The following is a 19,238-nucleotide window of genomic DNA, read 5'->3' on the forward strand; positions in this document are numbered from 1 at the left end:
AAACCAGTCTATTTACACTATCTGACAATGTCCAATTGCACTGAATTTTGCTCATGAACTTACAGGCACTTCAAAGTAACCAAGGTATAACATGTGAATCATTAGAGTCTTGTGTGATGTTGGAATATTGGTGACGGGAAAATCAAGATAGAACTGAACTTTCTACAGTAACAATCCTGGATGTTTAATTACAACAAAAGAGAAAGCCAGAACAAAGAATGGCTAACATGTAACACCAAAAGGACATACTAGAAGATCCAAGCCGGAGCTCTGTTTCACATAAGATTGTATTTCTGCTCAACAGAGATACAAATATGTACAGTGCAATATCATTGTGTTGAATGTGAACGACAAGCTCCCCAGTTGTACCCTGGAGATGCAGCCTGCTAGAACTGGCTTAATGTAACTAAAAAGTTGCATTCAAAAATGAAACAGTGAAGGAACAACATGTATCATATTTGCAAACACTTTAATGGAGATTTATGACACTGGCTGTTTTAAACTAGGTCATCTCAAAATGCTGAATACTGTTACGAGAATGGCAAATTAAAGACTTTAACATGATTAGAATGAATAAGTCAGTTTAAGGCTTTCAAATGAATTCAGAATAATAGAGTTAGTTTCATTGTTCTGCCAGTGTACATTTTTAAACTAAAAGCCGGGCTGTTTCACATTGCTCTGTGGGTAGCAAGAGCCTAGTGTACATTAGAGGACAAAGAAAAACTACTGCAGACCCCTACAGCTGTTACATATAAAAAGGTGGGGTGTTCTCCCCTACTCAGCAGGGGGAAGTTCAGAATTCTCAACTTCAGAATGCACTCGATGGTTCCATAAAGTGGCCTATGTGCCCTTTACATTGCTCTAGCATTAGAAGGTGCCAAAGAGATGAAGCTTATTGTTTGACGTAAACTAGTGTCTAACCACATATTGTAAGGATCTCAGTTTTTTAGATTAAGATGCCATTGCATGTACTCTTGCTGAAATGGTTCATAAAAACAAAGCCAAAAGACTTCAAGAGCATATGTACCAATCAGCTGTGCTTTTCTGAAGTAGGAGTCACAACATGTTTCACTGCTGCAAATTGTTTACTTCTTTTGTATGGGTAGATATAGGTAAAAGCAAATATTAATAACGCAGTCTACGCCCTCCAGAATTTCCAGTTATTTAATATTTCATTCAACCAGATTGACACATTGTAAAATGTCACTGGCCACACATATCGCAACTGTGATAGACAGAGTTTTATGAAGAAATGTAAGATACGCTGGCAATTTTTATAATCTTTACTGGGTTACCCTGTGAAATCTTCAGCTGAATATCAATTTGTTGAGGGCAATATATGAGTTTTTATCATTCAAGGCAATTATTTCTGTGACAACAGTACACAGCAGAATATATGGCTGATGAATCACTGACTGAAGGACTTGCACTGATTTTATTTATTACGCCCATTCAGGTGATATAAACATAAAAGAGCGTATGCTATCTTTCTTTATAAAATGCTTCTGCACCTGCAGTAATTCAGCTGCATTTAGCTATAGCATCACCAACTTTGGTCTCTTCTCAGTAGGATCAGGTTTATGCCTGCATGAAAAATGGCCATCCACTGGAACTGCGCTTTGGTGACATTACAAAGATGGAGTCACTGAAACAGCACATGACTCCCCACACACATTCATAATTCATCACCCTGAAATAACAGGGAAAGGGGAAAGCAGTTGTTAAATTTGTCTTTATGTCCCCAGGTCCAGTTGGTTAAAAATTCAGCACCTGGACTCAAGATAAGGGTAGCGCCTCAGAGCGGCCAGATGGGAAAGAAGCTGCACTCACCATCCATCGCTTTTAGCAATAAGGAAGCAGGTCTCAACAGGTGGAAATTCTTTCATTCATGGGACTAGTACTGCATCTCCCTACCTACAAAAATCAGGTCAAGAGAAAGCCCATGCAGTAACAAAGGCAAGAAATCTTTTTAATACCATCTGATAATGCCTCTACGCTACATGCAGCAGCTGACTAGAGAATAATGTTCCATTGTTTACCTAGGCTAAGTCGCTTAGCCTGTTCCGACACTTCCCACAGCCTGCTTTTACTGCGGGTGTTACTATTAACTCTCCCCCAAAATTCTAGGCCCCTCAGCTCACATCTCTGACTAGTCCTCTCTTCTCGGAGAGCATCCATTTGCACATCAGTAGCCTAATAAGTGAGTCCCAAACTGGGTGGCATTCTCAGGCTGAACACTGGAAGGGAGCCCCTTCCAAAAACTGTTCAGTTGAACGATTAGGAAAAGCAATGGAACAGCTTCCCCTAGCAGGAAAAGCTGAGTGGTGCGAGGGCTGCAGCTGAGCTGTGACACACTTCTGTCTTCCGTGACATTGGTACACCCTTTGAGAACTCGGCCACTCTCATTGTCGTCAGCCATGCTCTGCTTATGACCAAATTCACTCATTAAAAATTTTGATCCTGCAAACCCACTCTCACAACCTTATTTTGGGCCAGTGTTCATGCTGCAGAGGTGCCAGGTACGCCAGGCCTGCACCAGCCCTCAGAAGCAGCAGTGTGCTCTAAAAGCCTGAGAAACAGCAGTAATCTAACGAACAGAAGCTGGCTGACAGGAGAAGTAAAATTCCTTGCTTTGCAAACAAAGTGTGCTCTAGCATTATACATGGGATAACTACGTCCATATGTTTGGAATGTCTGCTCTCGAAGCTCAGGAAGAAAGAAGCTGGCTCTCTAACATGAGATACGTACTCTAGAACTTCATTCGGCACTGCCTTATGAAGGGTGCAGTAGAATGACAAATGTTTACCTCCTGGGATAGGACTACATAGCACTTTGATAGTAATGGCCATTTCAGAATAGTAATCTAAGAGCCGAGGGCAGATGATGGAACTCCATTTGGAGCTTGTCGCGTCACACATTCCTTTAAATCAAAGGGTACGGGACAACTGACAGAAATATGTTTCATTTAGCAGACTGTGTAAGAGCAAAAAATAAACTCTCCATCTTCTGTCTATAGCGAGAGAGTTACAGTTGTCTTGCCCACCTGTGAAGTGAGCACACGTCCACTCAAGTCCCCGGTGCTGGCAGGGCAGCCCCTGCCGCCAGACTGTGCTCCCTACAGCCCTGGGCACTCAGATGGCTGCCTGAGCGTTTTTTAAGATTTCTGACCCTCTTGCCGCAGACAAAGAGCTGGAAAACACGACCCGAGCCCTTCCGCAGGCTCAGAAACCAGACGACGCCAGCCCAGGGCCCAGAGAGCTGCGTCCCCAGCCAGATCCCGTTGCCGAGCACAGGCCGGGACTCCCCGCTGCCACCTCCGCCCTGCGGCCCGCCAGCCCTGCCGGGGCCGCCCTACCTGTCCGCGCGGCCGGGCCGGGACGGCTGCGGCGGCCGCGGCTGCAGAGGGGAGGACGCACCCGAGCCCGCCCCGTGTGCCGCCGACGGCAGCTCTGAGCCGGCCTGTCGCCGCAGGGCCCGAGGGGCCAGCAGCCCCCGGGGCCGGCGCTGCCTGACGCGGGCGGCGGCCCCGCGGCCGCTCCACAGCGACCATTGCTGCCCGCTCCCCATCGCCCGCCGCCCCGCGGCCCCTGGGCCGCCCCGGACGTCGCGTCGGCGGGGCTGCGTAGTTCCGGCGGGGAGAAGGGAGGGGTGACATGCAGAGCAGGCAGCCGCGGCCTCGGGAGCAGCCGGAGCTGCCGGAGCGGCGGGCGGGAGCGGCAGCGGCGCTGGGGGGCCAGGCCTGGCGCGGCGTCCCCACCATGGAGATCGAGAAGGAGTTCCACCGGCTCGACCAGGCCGCCAGCTGGGCCGCCATCTACCAGGTGAGGGGCAGACGGCTGTGCCCCCTGCCCCGGCGCTCGGGGGTAGCGCGCTTCCCCTCAGCCTCGCTCAGCCGCCGCCCGGCTCTGCCCTCCCCACCCTGCGGCGGGTCTGTGCCCCGGCCGCCGAGGGCCCAGCGCGGGGAGCGCTGCCCGCCGCCTCCCCGCTCCCTGCCCCGGAGCTCTCCCTTCCCCCTTCCCCCTTCTCCCTTCCCTCCCGCTGTGCCCGGCGCTGGGGGCACAGGGAGGCCCCACTCGGCTGTTCCCCGCGGAGCTGAGCCCCTCTCACCGCCTGGCGTGGGCGGGCGGCGCCCCGGGGACACCGCTCCGCGGCGGGGGCGTCCGGCTGCACCGGGCGTGCGGGCGGGAGCGGGGCTGCACCCGGGGATGCGGGCGGGAGCGGGGCTGCACCCGGGGATACGGGCGGGAGCGGGGCTACACCCGGGGATGCGGGCGGGAGCGGGGCTGCACCCGGGCGTGCGGGCGGGAGCGGGGCTGCACCCCCGCCGAGCGGGCCCGGCAGGCGCTGCCTCCGCCGGAGCCCCCACCGCGCTCTGCTGCTCGCTCCGGGTTCCCTGGGAGCTGAGCACGGAGATGGATTCTTAGTAACCGTTTAAAACTGCCCCCTTCCTAACCTTGAGGGGGTAAATCTAACTATCGTATTTGTGGGGGTTTTTTTAGCAGAAAAAGATGGGCAGCATTGCATGCATGTAGCTTTTCAGTCACTTTAACAATAGAGCAGAGCCTGAAAAAAGCTTGTTAGTAATACTTGTGCAGTTATCTGGTGCTGTTTTTTATTATTTAGTTTAGTGCATTTAGATGCTATTTTGGTGACTTTAGAAAACCTGTGTGGCAAACGAGAATGCTCATAAGAATATTTGATGACTGGATCCAGCTTCACACGTACAAGCAAAAGGAATTAGGGCTTTTCTCCTTAAAACATTCCTTGTGCGTTTATCCAAAATGAAATGTAAGAGAAGATGAAGTACGCAAATGGCTGGGTGGATGCGTTCAGTCAGATCAGGCAGCATTGCTGTTTAAGCTGGTATATCGCATATACTAATGAGTTTTAAGTTTCTATTTGCAACACAAGTTGAGCTTTGCTTCCCTTTCAGTATGGATTTCTCTGGCAACAGACTTTTAAAAGAAGGAGTTGAGTTTTATAACAGTGAAATAAATGAACTCCAGTTTCAGAATCACAACAGGCAAGTTTTAAAAGTAGTAGCTTGCAGGATGAGCATCTCCATTTTTTGGGCACATAGAGAACAAGCATGCAATTTTGAGCATGCTTTTCCGAAGGTCAGGTTTTTGTTAGAGTATTTAATTTCCTGCAGAGTTTCAGTGCTTGCTAACTGTATCAGTTGAAAGTCATGTGCATATATGACGTTATGTTTTCGCTAAGCTGTTCTTGACGGTTTGGTTTGTTGCAGGCTTAGTGCTCACAAAATTATTATGAGTAACATGGCTCTGTAATGGAGATGCTGTATTTCTACGGATACTATTTAATTACATAAGTGAAATGTGTAAGGAGAATGAGGGACTGTGGCGTATTTTTAATGTGGGATCAGCATTCAGTGATATTTTTGTCTTACTTTCTTTGAATGATGTAACTCAGTAGCCTGCTCAGACTGTGGCACAGCACGAGGTTTCATTGAGGACTAAAATTCAACCTAAAAAAAAAAAAGACACTAAAGTGATTCTTTGACTTGTATCCAACTATTGACAAGCACAAGAGGTGGGGTTTTGCTTGTTCTGTCTTTTTTATTTGTTTTTTTTTTCTTAAGATTGATTAGTAACTATGTGCATCTGTGTCATGTAACTCGACTGCATCCTGCTTTTAAATATCAGCTGTTGAAAATGACATCTTGGCAGATCATGTACATCTGGAAGAACAATGTGCTTCACTGTAATCTGTGCTTTTGGTATCTGGGCTGTGACATTAACAATGCAGTTTTCCTACAAATACCAATTTTTGACTGAAGAATGGAGTAAGTAGAATAATGTATGTTATTGGTGCTGAAAAGTCTTCTCCCAAGTTAGTTGTACCACAGGCTTCCATTATCTGGGTGTCAAGAATGTAACGGCTAAACTCCAGAAATGTTCACCCGTATTCTGAGTGAAGCATAGTGCAATTTACTGACAGTTGCTTCCTCTTGTTTCTTGGCTAAATCTATTATCTAGAGATATACAACTGCACGGTATCTAGGGGAGGAATTATGAATACTACAGGGAGACTTGTCTGGGATCCATGTGACTTTGAAAGTTTAAAGTTGTCCAGGCTTCTTTTTTTTTTTTTGGACAAGGGGAAGCTATGTTCAGCTATGATAATAGTACAGTTGTCAAAGAAAAAAAATTAGATTACTTCTTTTAAGCATAAATAATTGCACAATGGAGACAAAAACTTTTCAAAATGAAGACATTGTGTAGGTGATTCTGTGACAGTCGTGTCTTGGGCGCTGCATGCTTAGCGTAACTGGTCTCTGCTGTAGCTGGTCAAAACAGGGTGAATGCTGATGAAGTTCTCCATGTTTTGTTGATTTTGTTTCCTTGGGTTGGTTTGGTTTCTAAGATCCAATACTGTCCCTTAATTTTGTCTAGATTTCCTTGCTACATGAACTATGAGATCCCACAAAAAACTTTCAGAGACCCAACAGATAAAAAGGACTGGTCTGGTTCTGGCCATTGGTTTTATTGTAGAGAAACATACTTAGAAGATGCCTAATAAAATGAGACCTGATGTAGGCATAAGATAATTCAAATTAAAGTCTTCCTCCAGAAAACTGTAAGTTAAAGGAAAACGGACAGCAGATTAAATATGAGCTTTGCAATGTGTTACTGTAGTAAAGGTATGCAACAGAAAACAAATGCTTAAGGGTAAGTGAATGATACGCACCCTGCATAAATATCGTTGGAAGCATCAATAGGAATGAAAAGCATTCACTCTGGAGATGTCACAACAAAAAAGCAATAGCCCAAAGCTAAGAAAAGCACTCTTTAGGCTTGCTGTTAGAGCAGGAGAGAAAAAGAGGTATTTGTCCAGAATATCAAAGGAACATTGGATTTTCATTTGCTCACAGTGAGTGCAATATCCGGTTTTCATAGTAATTTTAAATGCAGAAGTCTTTCAGAATTTTAGGAGGTATCTTATTTTCTAGCTTCTTAGACGTGGTGATAGATAGTATCTTGAAAACACAACCCTCAAGTACAGGTAGGGTTGCTTCTAGTGTTTATATAAACTAGATAGTGTTGACGTTAGTATGTTGGCTAATGATACTGACTTTGATGTGCTTATCAGTAACAGTAAAGACACCTCTTAATTATTTACTGAAGTACCATTCAGCTAGAGATCCCATACGGTGTGGCTGGAGGCAGAGCTGACTCCTGGTTTTACAGAAACATCTCTGGGACAGCTCATACAGTTTGCCATGTGAAGGTAGCAAAATTAAACTAAAACGTGCACTCTTTTCTAATGTTTGTAGTCAGTAGAATATAAAGTGAGAAGAACTGGGTACAGTCTAGACTTTCAAATATGTTTGTGAGTATACTGAAACCAGAACTAACTATACTGCTGTGTGTGCTCTGGAAAGCTGAAGTGCAGATACAGTTTGGTTTGAGGCTTGTGAGAGACATATAACTGTTCTCAATTTCTTTATTAATTTTTGAGGGTGTTTTAAGCTAATATTAATGTGAATGTTACTTTTTTTCCCCAGACTTCTCTAAGCTAAATTAAAATCCTAGAAATTATGGAAGTTAATAAGCTTTACTCAGATTACGGGAGGAAGATATAAAACTGTCATGGATATTTTGGATCTCTGTCAAGAGAGGAAAGCCATGGGAAGATTTTTATATATTCACTGTCTCTGGACAAATATTTGTAGAATATGTAGATAGATTTTAATGTGGAGAGTAAACTGTGAAATGGTTGACCCTGTAGATGTATAATAGTGTGGTTGTGTTGTGTATTTAAAGTAAATGAACAGGAAATTCTGCTAGTGTTTTTGGTTTATAAACTGCAGTGGAGGTTCCGACTTTGTGCTGCTGCACAAAGATTTGGGTCACTCTTTTGCTGCTAAAAAACTTCAAACTTCTTTGCAGCAGATAAATTGTGGCATGAGCATGACTTATTATAAATGCATCTTTGTGCTTTATTCTGCCAGTTCTTGCTACTTGAAAGTGCAGGTCTCTGCATGCATGCCTTGCCACTTCTTAATTCATGCTATGTTGATTCATTCGAGGCTTAGCTTAATTGGCTCTGGTTATGGAAAGCTAGTTTAGAATGATGGTTTCAGGGAGTCTCTTTTGTTTATTCCTTCAATACAGCTAAAGATAGTCCATGTTTTCCAGTGCTCTACAGCCACTGAATCTTGATACGAGTGCCTTTTGTAGAAGGACGGGCAATGATGATGAAGTAGCGAAGTCTCTGTGGCTTGCAAAGTCAACATCCTCTCTGAAAACCTGAGTTTACTCTCAATGGCAAGTGACAGTGCGGTGGTTTGTGCCATTGAGGATGTTTCAGGGTGCCCTCCTGCATTGGTTGGTTATGCTAAGTTTTTCATATCAAGACCAATTGTGTCTACTGATGGTGAATTTGAGATAGCGCTAAGTCCTGTTATATGGAGCTACTGAGCTGCTTAGTTTTGCTTGTTTTTCAGAGTTTAAGTACTTGAATCCAAATATCCTGCGATAGCATTGCTGTAAGCAGAGCATTGAAAAATGGAATGTGTGGCGGCTTATTGTTATGGGGATACCATTTGCTAAAAATCTAGAGATGATACAGCGTGCAGACAGTGCTACACCTGCTTCTGAGCACCTGCAGGAGGTTTGGATGGTTTTACTGTGTTCTTTCACATGTTACTTGCTCCTCTTTCTTTGCTCTAAGGATATGTATATATAGAAGGAAAATGACAGTTAAGGAGAATGCAGTGTTGGCCACGTGCCAAATGATGTTAAATTCAAATAGAAATAGCCCTTGTAAGTAGAGAATAAAGTGTGGTAGTGGTAGACCAAGTATTTTTGAAACTAAAATAACTTTATAAATATTCTGAGTAGGTTTGAATTAGTTCATCCTATAGTTAACTAAACACTAAAATGAAATCTTTTCTTGTAATACTTGCTTTGCAAATGGACTTTCTCCAAGGTTTCTCTTTAGCTGAGACTTGCTTTACACTGAAATATCACTGCCCGTTTCTTGTAAATGTGCGAATCCTCAGGTTTTAGATAAGTGGCACTAGCATGACATAATAATCTATTTGAACTGTGAATTTAATCTCATTAAATATCTAAGGATACTAACTGGTTCCTTGAAATTCAGAATTCCTGTATGATTCATATTATAAGTCTTTTAATTAAAACAAAATGGAGGAGGAAAAGAAATCTGTCAAAAGAGGTAAAAGCTTGAAGTCATGCTGTTGCTTGTACTCAGTGAATGTGAGAATCGGGTGGGTTGTTTCAGTCACCAGATATGCCACTGAATTTTTCTCATAATCAAATGAACTAGTTTTTCTCTAGTCTCACCATTTGCAAAATGAGATTTATATTCAACACAGTGTTAGAGAGCTTGGTTGGTTTTTTTTAAACCACAAAATTACTTTTCTGCCTTTTGTAGCACAGAAGGGAAGGAACAAAAAACATCTACAGTATCAGTATTCTGTTACTGGTCATATATTAAGTAGTTTTCTAGTAGGGTTTGGGGTTTATGTGTTTAGGTTCCTTTAAAAGGCACTTGCAGATTTGGTTAGCGCCACGGGACAAAAAGCTCAGCTCCTGGAATGCTTCCGGCAGCTCAGCATCTCAGGAGGATTTGCTTCTGTGACCATCGTCTGTCTTGCAATTTTGTTGTGTTCTTTTGCAACAGGGGCCTGTTGTCCAGCACCGCAAGGGTTAACTGCTCTGCAGGCTTATTACCAGCAAATTCATCAATACTTGAAAATTGACTATTGTGCCAGAAACTTAACAGATTAACAAAACAAACAAACAAACCCCAGCCCCTTGGCTGAAGTGGTTAATTAGAATGTTCCCAAGTCTAGGATTTCAGATTAAAGTTTACTTAATTCTTCTTATTTCTGAAAGGCTGATTTGGAAAAAGGTTTGTAAAAACAGAGAGGCAAGACAAACATTAGAGGATTGACTGAGGTTTTGTGTCACCCGCAGTGGCAATCTGAAGTGCTGTCAGTGTTCAGACGTTTTACAGAATTACATAAATGTTATTTTAAAAATATTAGGCTGAACTAGAACTATCAGACTAGAATGTTTGTATCTGCACTTCTGTAAAAGTGCGTCCAGCATCCCTGGCAGAGGAAAGCAGCCCTAGCCAACAATGTGTGCATTTATTCCTAAAACAACCAACTTTATGAAAATACAGAAACAGATTTTGTGCAGTATTCAGAATTAATAATATAAACTTGATCAGATCCGTAAGCTTTGATGTTTACAGCACTTACCGTTGAGATTATTTATTTTTTTCTTTAATCATTGGTCAACTTGTTTCATGTTGATTTGCACAAGAAACATGTTTCTGTTGATCTTTCTGGTGCCAGTAGACATGCCCTTGCTGGTTTGGCTGGGAGAGGCACTTGATACAGCATCAGAATGCCTTTGTGTGCTCACTTTGTAGATCAGGGAGTACAAACGCCAATTCATTTTCTACCAAACCCTGTGAATTTAGATGTGCTTTTTCTCTCACCCACGCAAAACACAGCTAAGGTTCAACAGCTTCCCTATCATATTATGCTAAGAAAAAGTGATAAAAGTGGTTCTTGGAAATGCATGTGATTCTGCTAATAGTGATAGCTGCTCTACTTTCGAATTGTGTTTGTGCTTTCTGCTTTTGAGAAAAAAGGTTCCTAGGACAGCAGTGAAACATGTGGTGTCCTTGTTGGGAAGGAAAATGAGCATCATAGGAGACTTTTGGAAAGGTTTTTAATTTTCTTTTTTTGTTTTCTTATTCCTAATTCTGTAGATTCTATTTCCATATGCTTTCACCTTGCACAATACTTTATCCTAGAATATGGACTGAAAAACATATTATTTCCATAAGTTTTATTGGTCATGGAGTTATGAGCTGGTGAAGGGCCACTACTTATGGAAGCAACGTAAATACAGGCAGCTTACTTGAGAGCTCTGTGGTTTTAACTGTTGCAGCTAGAGTCTTTATATGTTTTTCAACTCCTTATGTCTCAGCTCTTGGTTGTTGTGGATGCTTTGGGAACACGTGGTTCAAGGGGTAAAAAGTCACCTTGAGCACTGGGGGTTAAGACATCAATGATGAGATTGACTTGTCTCAGCAGCTGTTAAGAGATTGGTAAATCAGATTTGAATCGTGTGGTGTGGTCTTTTTCCTGTACTTAAAAACTGGTTTAAGTTTCTTCTGTGTAAGTAGAGATAGGAAATAAAGCAACTACAAAGCAGGTTTTGCATTCTGCCAGTATATGCAGGTACAGACAAACTGCCGGTCCGAGTGTAGAGCTGTGCAGATCTCACTGCAAGCAGAGAGAAACTGTCCCCTATGGGAAGAAAGCTCACTATATTTTTTGGACTAAAATAATTGCTTGTCAAAAATACTAGTAAATAGTACTATTTTGAACATAAAGTAGCTGTTCTGTTTGTGATCTTTCAGGTGCTTTTTCTTGTATCTCAAGTTCACAGAATTTTACGCTACTCTGTGAAGTGCTTGATTCATCGAGTACTTGATGCTGTGAGCCGTTCTACAAAAGACACTCTGTTTCTCCGATTCTTTATATTTATTTGGAACAAGAACAAGCGTTCTACACATAAAGAGGAATGTTCCCATAACCTTCTTCCCTTGTGCACATTTGAAGGAGAATTGCTTGTTTATATCATTTCTAATCCCACAGTAACAGGTTACAGTAGCATAAACAGTGTGACCTTTTAATGTGATCGCAGGAAGTAAAATGTGAAATCTATTTTAAAAATGCATCTTCGACTAAGGAAGAGTGTACTTCCTTTTTCTGACGGGAAAAATAACCCACACTGGTTCAGAAGATCTCGATGCCATTATACTGTGTAAGGCCCGTTTTTTCCACTATCTTCTGTACAGTCATTGCAGCGGCTCGAAGTGGGACTGAACCTGTGCCATCCCTGTACAGAGCTGCACATCCTTGCTCTGCATTGCACAGGGATAAATGACTAAAGATGAGGCTACTGGAAAAACAGAACTCTGACACGTGCAAGAGCTTTTGGTAAGAGGAACTTCTTTTGGAAAGAAGGCAAGGATGCGTCATTGGAGCAAGAACTAGAAAAATACTACGTAGCATACACATATACAGATTTCAGAAATTTTCTGAATATTTTGAGAAATTGAAGAAAAATGGGGAGTGTTTTAACCAGCAAAGGATGGGGGCGTGGACAGTTACCCAGCTTTCAAAAATGTTCTTGTTTATTCCCTTTACAGTTTAATTAAGTTAGAAAGCAACATTGTCGCTTGTGTCTCAAACTTCTGACAACAGAGAATTTTCACATTAAACCACAGTTGCTACCTAGAACTGCGCAGTGCCCAGTGGTGTCTGTAGGGTGACATGAACAAGAATCTTGTTTCAACTTGTACAGTGTTTTCATTCCCAATATTGATAACTTCTCAGAATCAGCCTCGAGAGTCTTATGACCAGAGCAGTTCTGCCCTTGTACTGTTTCAAAACCGTGGTAGTAAAAAAGTGAAGGACAACACATGTTGGGAACCAACAAACTCATCTTCTTTATCCCTGCACCTTACAACCTTAGCTGTGGTTGAATTGGTAGTGTGCTGAAAAATGCAATATGGAGTGGGGGGACATAGGTGGTTTGATTTGTGTGTGAGCACTATTACATAGACAGCTCATGACTGGTTTCCCTTTAGCTAGCGATTGCTTTCAGTTCTCGTGCAATGAGCACTCTGATGCCGGACAGCTGGGCTGTGGAGGAGTGTGTGGGGACTGGCCCTGGTGGGTGCTGAGCAGGGGCTGGGGACGGGGGGGTTCTGAGCAGCCAGCGGTTACACACCGCAGCGCGCTTGGCTGTGCACACACAGGCTCAGAACAGAGCCATTTGGGGGCTGCCCCCAGGTTCTGCAGCTTGTTTGTTCTGTGCCCATCAGGCTCCTCTTGTTTCCAGCCAAGGTGAAAGACTGGAACAGGAGGTTGAAAATATGTAAAATCTTTACAGCTGCTAAATTACTGGATTTATTAGCCGACATGAGAGCATTAGTGGAGAGGTCTAATCTTACAAGTCTTTTTAAAGCTTGTTAAGAAGCAGGCAGAGCAGAAAGACTTTGTGGAAACTACTGACTAATGCCTTATTTGTCATCGATTTCTTGTTTATAGCTTATGTAAAGTTATACGGAGCTTCTGTTAGGAGCCGAGTCCATTATGCTGGGCTTTACTTGATTGCTTTATACAGTCCAATCTACAGGTTACTTTGCTGTGACTGTAGGACAGCAGGAAATTCCTTATTTGCTGTTGGCTCCCACATAAAGTGGGGATTTGGGGCAGTAAAACTGTTATGTGCTTATTATCTTTTTTAGGAGTAGCTAAGTAAGTTAATATTACTGCGTAGTTAGAAGCAAGCACTCAAACATTTATTGTTTTCATGTAATTATGTCTACATCTTTAGGGTTTTCTTGTACTACGGTCTTTGCTAATAATGCGTTCTCCATGTAAAACTATTTCTCTACACACAAAATTCTACCTTGGAATGCTCAGAGAAAATCTTCTAATCTTCTAGTAAAAATGCTTTGTCCTCAGCACTGTTTAAGAGGAGGTACTTTTGTGTGATACTAATAGTCACAAACCTTTAGTTATGGGTCAGTGCTCAGAAGCCTTCGATGTAACAGTCTTTTGGGGGTAGGGGAACAAAAAGGATGTGATGGGGTGAAGGGCGTTTTAAAGGTATTTGGAAGTTACTGCGTTTTATACTTGTTTGGGTTTTTTTTCCATAAGTGTTCCAGACATGTGCTAAGACTGCAAATGAGAGTTTGAGGTATCCGCCAAATGGTAAAGGATGGTTCGTCAAGACCAATAAGTGAGTGTGGCTGACAGCAAGGGGAGTACGGTGAGCAGGAGCCTTGCAGGGAGCGCGGGGTTGGCTCCAGCGCTGGGCCGGGGCCGCAGGAACCCGTCGTGCTGAACCTGTCGTGCCATTCCGAGGGGATGCTGTCGCTAGAGAGGGAGATGTTAATGACAGTCGCGTGGCTTTGCTAAATGAATTGGTGTTCTCAGAATGAACTATTTTAAACTAGCAGTATTAGTAGATGTGTGAAGTGGCAAAACTGTTTATTTCATCTGATCCAGGCAAACTTACTTTCACTCACAAATCTGTTTCATTAGCACGGGGGGGATTACATGGTCCTTTGAAGGCCTAGCTTGTTGAGTTTTGCAGGCTTTCTCATGCACTGGAATACAGAGTGCTAATCTGTCCTGCATTGGGATGTCTGAGGAAGCTCGTCGTGGTTACGTGATGTGCTGGTTTAACACTGACGGTTGTTTTTTAAACCCTCATTCGCTTTCAGATAGGGAGATGACCTGTGGAGCGGGACTGAAAGCTCTCCCTCACTGCAATGACAGTTGATACAGTCTCTGGTAGCACAGATTGGTTCTGTCGGTGTCATAAAGTATTGCTTTGCAGCTTGGAGAAATAACAAAATATAGAATACATTTTAGCATTTAAGGTCTGGCTGCTTTGGGGTTAAGGGAGGGGTTGTATCCTTTCCACAGGAAGTCCTCGAGCTTGTTGGCCATAGGTAGATTTTCTTACACGTTGTCTTTTCTGAAGACATACTCTTATTTACCTTTCCTGTGTGAGAAGTAGAGGCTTATACACACTAGAAATTATGCTTCTGATGAGTAAAATGCAGTATCAATATCCACTGTGACTAGAGACTTAATATGCATTATTATTTGTGTGTGAAGGGCAGCTAGTAAAGCAAAGCACTTAGAAACCTACCTCAGATCTAAGTAGCTTAACTTCTCTGAAATGTCGGTTCAGTAAATGTTAAGTCTCTGCTGTCAGCACTTCAGCGTCAAGTTTCTCTTTCCAAAAAAGTATCGATTTTTCTCTTTGTTTTTTTTTTCTTAGAACAGTTTACTACTGTGGAAGTAGTTGCGTAAACATTCAGCTTTAAGCGCAACTTGTGTTAAACCTTGGCGTGGCGCAGGGGTGCGCAACCCCTCTGTCCCCGAGCCACGTGGAGCCCGCACAGTCTGTTCTGTCCCCTCATTTCATCAACCAACACGCCTGTGCTTTTGTGACGTGGGCTGTTGAGCGCCTGGCAGGTGAACAGATGTGTGGGCTTGTGTTTGGGGACAGGGGAAGTGGCACTCGCATTTGACTTACCCACAAAACTGTGTTGGGTCCATAGATCGTGAACTGATCACCTCGGCTTTAGAAAGCTCCAAGCTTTAATATTAAACTAGCGTAGCTTAGATTGGTTTCCTAGACACGTATTAGACAGTCGTGAGAAAACAGGAGTATCCTAATTCTGCTTTATCTAACATCTGTTTTCAGCAGTACTGTTTGTTCCTAGCAGGTTTTTGTGTGCATTGCAGTAACTTGGCAACCTGTAGGTTGCACCATTCCATGAATTCAGTGTGCTTTTCACCATCGCGAAAATTTTCCTTTCCAAATTTGAATATTATAAGTACGGCAGAGTGGGCATCTGCGATTATACCGCGTTCAACAGATCCCGGCTGAAACAAACTGTTCATGCAAATTTGCAATCCGGTGTGTTTCTTCAAATCTCAGTGCAAAAGTCTTTCCTGAAATTAGGTTAAGAAAGGATACTTGTAACTTTTTTTCTGGGAATAGTAGTTGAACAGTTACAGCTACCTAAAGTTCCTAAATACAGATTTGGGTAATATGCTGGAAAACAACCACTGAAAATGTGACTATTTGCTGCTTCTGTTGTGGGAGCAGAGCTCATGTTTGGCCTTTCTCTGCAGGCAGAGGCATGAACGAGGTTTGTGCAATCCTGTTAATTGTACATTCTCTGTAAACTTGAATCTCATTATGGTAGAAATGGTAAAAAGGTTTTGGTAATGGTGTCATAAGTATGTTTTGGGAGAATGAATCTTCAGTTCCATTGCCTATGTTCTTATTGATGGCCAACATTCTTATGCCATAGATTAGATATTGCTGAGATTTTGTATTATACCATAATTTGTAGGGAAGAAACAGAACGCAGGAAGGAAACCCACTTATATTATGGGGCTGGTACCTGTTGTAACATATGATTCATCATTTGGAATGAACAGAGTTTAGTGATACTAAATAAATCTAGTAATTCCCACTCACACTTTAAACTTCAAAACTGCGTCTTAAGCAAGCCAGTAAAGCAGCGTATGGTACAAACATCATCAAGGAAATGAAGTTTACCACTAAATAAGATGTAGAAATCTTTTTTTTAATCGATAATGCAGAGTTCACAACTCCCTGTTTAACAGTCCCTGCTGGTTCCTTCCCTGGGTGTTTTAGTTCTGCCTCCACGTGTGAGCTCAGAGCTTGGAGAATTTTGATGGAATTAATAAAAAGTTGAAAATATGGCTGTTGCCTGCCCCGTGCTATTGTAAATACAAAAATAATATGGCATGGTCTGAGATTTTTATGTTACAGTAGTTTTTCATAATTGTATCTAGAACAAGTAGATTTAAAAATATGCTTTGGCCAATAGCAATAGAATTCAAGAAACTGTTCTCTTACCTTTCTTATTTATAAAAATACTAATACAAAGCGTGGCATAATATCTATAAACCGAAAATGTGATGGCTTAAATGTGACTTAATTTGTGAATGCCAATTTTAAATGCACTGTGATAATACCTGTTCCTCCTCATCGTTCATTCTTCGTCACCAGTACACCTGTTTCTGTGGAGTCTGCAGACATGTGGTCCATCTGGTATAGAGCCACCTATGTTTTAATTTTAAAATCCTGGGGTGGGTTAGAAGGGGGTGGTCAGTAGGTCAGAGAGGTTCTCCTGCCCCTCTGCTCTGCCCTGGGGAGACCACACCTGGAATCTTGTGTCCAGTTGTGGCCCCTCAGTTCCAGCAGGACGGGGAACTGCTGCAGAGAGTCCAGCGCAGCCACCAAGATGCTGAAGGGAGTGGAGCATCTCCCGTGTGAGGAAAGGCTGAGGGAGCTGGGGCTCTGGAGCTGGACAAGAGGACACTGAGGGGGGACTCATTCCTGGGGATCAATATGGAAAGGGGCAGTGTCAGGAGGATGGAGCCAGGCTCTGCTGGTGACAACCAGTGACAGGACAAGGGACAATGGGTGCAAACTGGAACACAGGAGGTTCCACTTAAATTTGAGAAGAAACTTGTTCCCAGTGAGGGTGGCAGAGCCTGGCCCAGGCTGCCCAGGGGGTTGTGGAGTCTCCTTCTGTGCAGACATTCCAACCCACCTGGACACCTTCCTGTGTAACCTCATCTGGGTGTTCCTGCTCCATGGGGGGATTGCACTGGATGAGCTTTCCAGGTCCCTTCAACCCCTGACATTCTGGGATTCTGTGATTCTGTTAATTCTTATCCAAGCATGCTCGCTGTTGGCTTGCCACTACTTCTGCCATGTAAATTCAAAGAAACATTACAGAAAAAATAGTGATAAGTCTCTAAAGTCTGAATAATCTGCTGCTGTTGCATTTGATATGGTGACAGTATTGTGCTGTGAAGGCTAATTTAGTAGGTTTCTGAGAGGGAAATAACCTTTGGAACTTTTATAATATGCAAAGTAATTAGAGGTTACAGTGAACACAGCTGTTTCTGCCAAGCTGACTAAGCTAGGAATTCAACTTACTATTTTTAGGCAGCTTATAATGTCTCTAGTTCTCAATGGTACCCATGTTGTTAATTAAAAAAAAATACATTAATGTGTGTTTATCATGCTGAATATCTAGGTAAAATAAACATTTTTAGTGCAACCTGTCCATTACTTTTTAAATTCAACAAACAATGTGGATATACAGACACAACGGAACACTTCAGGTGGCATGTGGGCTGTGTTAACACTAAAATCATGTCCATGACTTGTATGAATTCAAACTGAAGCTTCCTCAGAGGCAGAGGCATGAGCCCTGGAATGAATTAGTTGTTGTTTTCTGGAAATCGTTTACATGTGATGGGTCTGGCATACATATTCCCGCTTTTCTTGCCCTCCAAGAAAGTTGCCTTTCTCCCTTATACAATAATTTCTTGCATGTTCTTGTTTGCGTTCTAGATGCTTTTCTGTTGCTCTTTGAGATACTGTACAGATCCTATAAAAATTACTATAAATTCTATCCTGAAACCTAAAAATGATTGCAGTTAACTGCACTTCTGCAGACTATGAAATAACTGCACCAATAACAATTTTGAAAGCAGTGCTGGTGGAGCTTACTTTGTGCAAAGTGCTTACAGTTATACGCGATATTGTCAAGATTAACTTCAAAATTACGTTCTGAACTGGTTTATTTTTCCTGGTAAGCTGTACTTGGTGCCTTTGGCAATGATTACTGGGTAAGCAAGAGCTTTCCTCAAGATCCGTGTGTATGGAACAGATGTACCTCATGCAGAAATTTGTTGCTTTTAAAAAAAAGAGTCAGTCTAATTTTAACATAACATATGGCGAGCTGGTGTCTAAAACTACTTTAACTGGCTGTACTTTCTAAAGGCATATATAACTAGTTTACCTTGAGATAAGAATTAAGTCTTAGTAAAACTACTTGAATTCCTCTTTGCTTCTGTTAACACCAATAGCTTGCTTACTCTGTCCTCTAAATTACAGTAAAGACCTTAATTTACTTGCAGTCAGTGTTGAGTGTAGAAGATGCCGCTTGCAAATTAATCCCATTTTCACAAAATCCTATTTTCACTTCTGGTTTTCATGATGGTAAGAGACTTTCAGACCAACTCAAATCAAGAAAATACGAACTAGGCAAACTCCAGAAGTTCTGATTCCTAAGTAATAATCCTCTTGTTTCTGGTTTTGTGTCATGGTGGCAAACAGGCTATTGACGGTTCATCCAGAAGTGCTTTTGTATTTAGAAAGATTTGTGAAGGAAACACGTGATTTCCAGGCTTGGCTCCCGTGGCTGAATGGTGTCCGCTTCCAATGACAGTTCTTTATTCTATAGTGCTAATGATGGGGTAGGGAAGATAATGTAAAACTTTCTTCCCTTGCCTCTGGGGAGCAGGGAAGACAAAAGCATTCCTACAAGAGCCTAACAAAATTGCTTGGAGAAAGAGTCTCCCTTCTGAAAGGAGAAATCTATAGTTGTTCCAACACAGCTGTCAGCCCAAGAGCCTGACAGCGAAGTGGTTGGATTCCTAAAATGGAAGTGAGAAACATTGACTCTTAAGTTAGAAACCTAATGAGTTCGAGCATTGAGGATGAAATCTAATCCGCTTGGAGAACACAAGTAGCATGCATAATAGCAACCAAGAGGTGTCTCCTGGCCATCTT

The 19,238-nt window shown here is 42.6% G+C and overlaps 1 protein-coding gene across 4 annotated transcripts in view; it reads left to right on the forward strand.

The window, feature by feature from the left end:
• Window positions 1-3,653: 3,653 nt before the first annotated feature.
• The window catches only part of PTPN1 (protein tyrosine phosphatase non-receptor type 1), a gene marked incomplete at its 5' end in the record, with an annotated part of 38,327 nt that continues 22,742 nt past the window's right edge, over window positions 3,654-19,238 (forward strand). For 2 of the 4 annotated variants that reach the window (XR_013922905.1, XM_080354437.1), the window contains one exon: window positions 3,654-3,821. Coding sequence is in view for 3 of the 4 variants with exons in the window: in XM_080354437.1 (XP_080210563.1) it covers window positions 3,654-3,821 (168 nt within the window). The remainder of the gene's footprint in view (window positions 3,822-19,238) is intronic. The other 2 variants (XM_080354438.1, XM_080354439.1) reach the window with 1 other exon arrangement.

Source organism: Nesoenas mayeri (assembly GCF_963082525.1).
Source record: "Nesoenas mayeri genome assembly, chromosome: 16".
NCBI lineage: Eukaryota > Metazoa > Chordata > Aves > Columbiformes > Columbidae > Nesoenas > Nesoenas mayeri.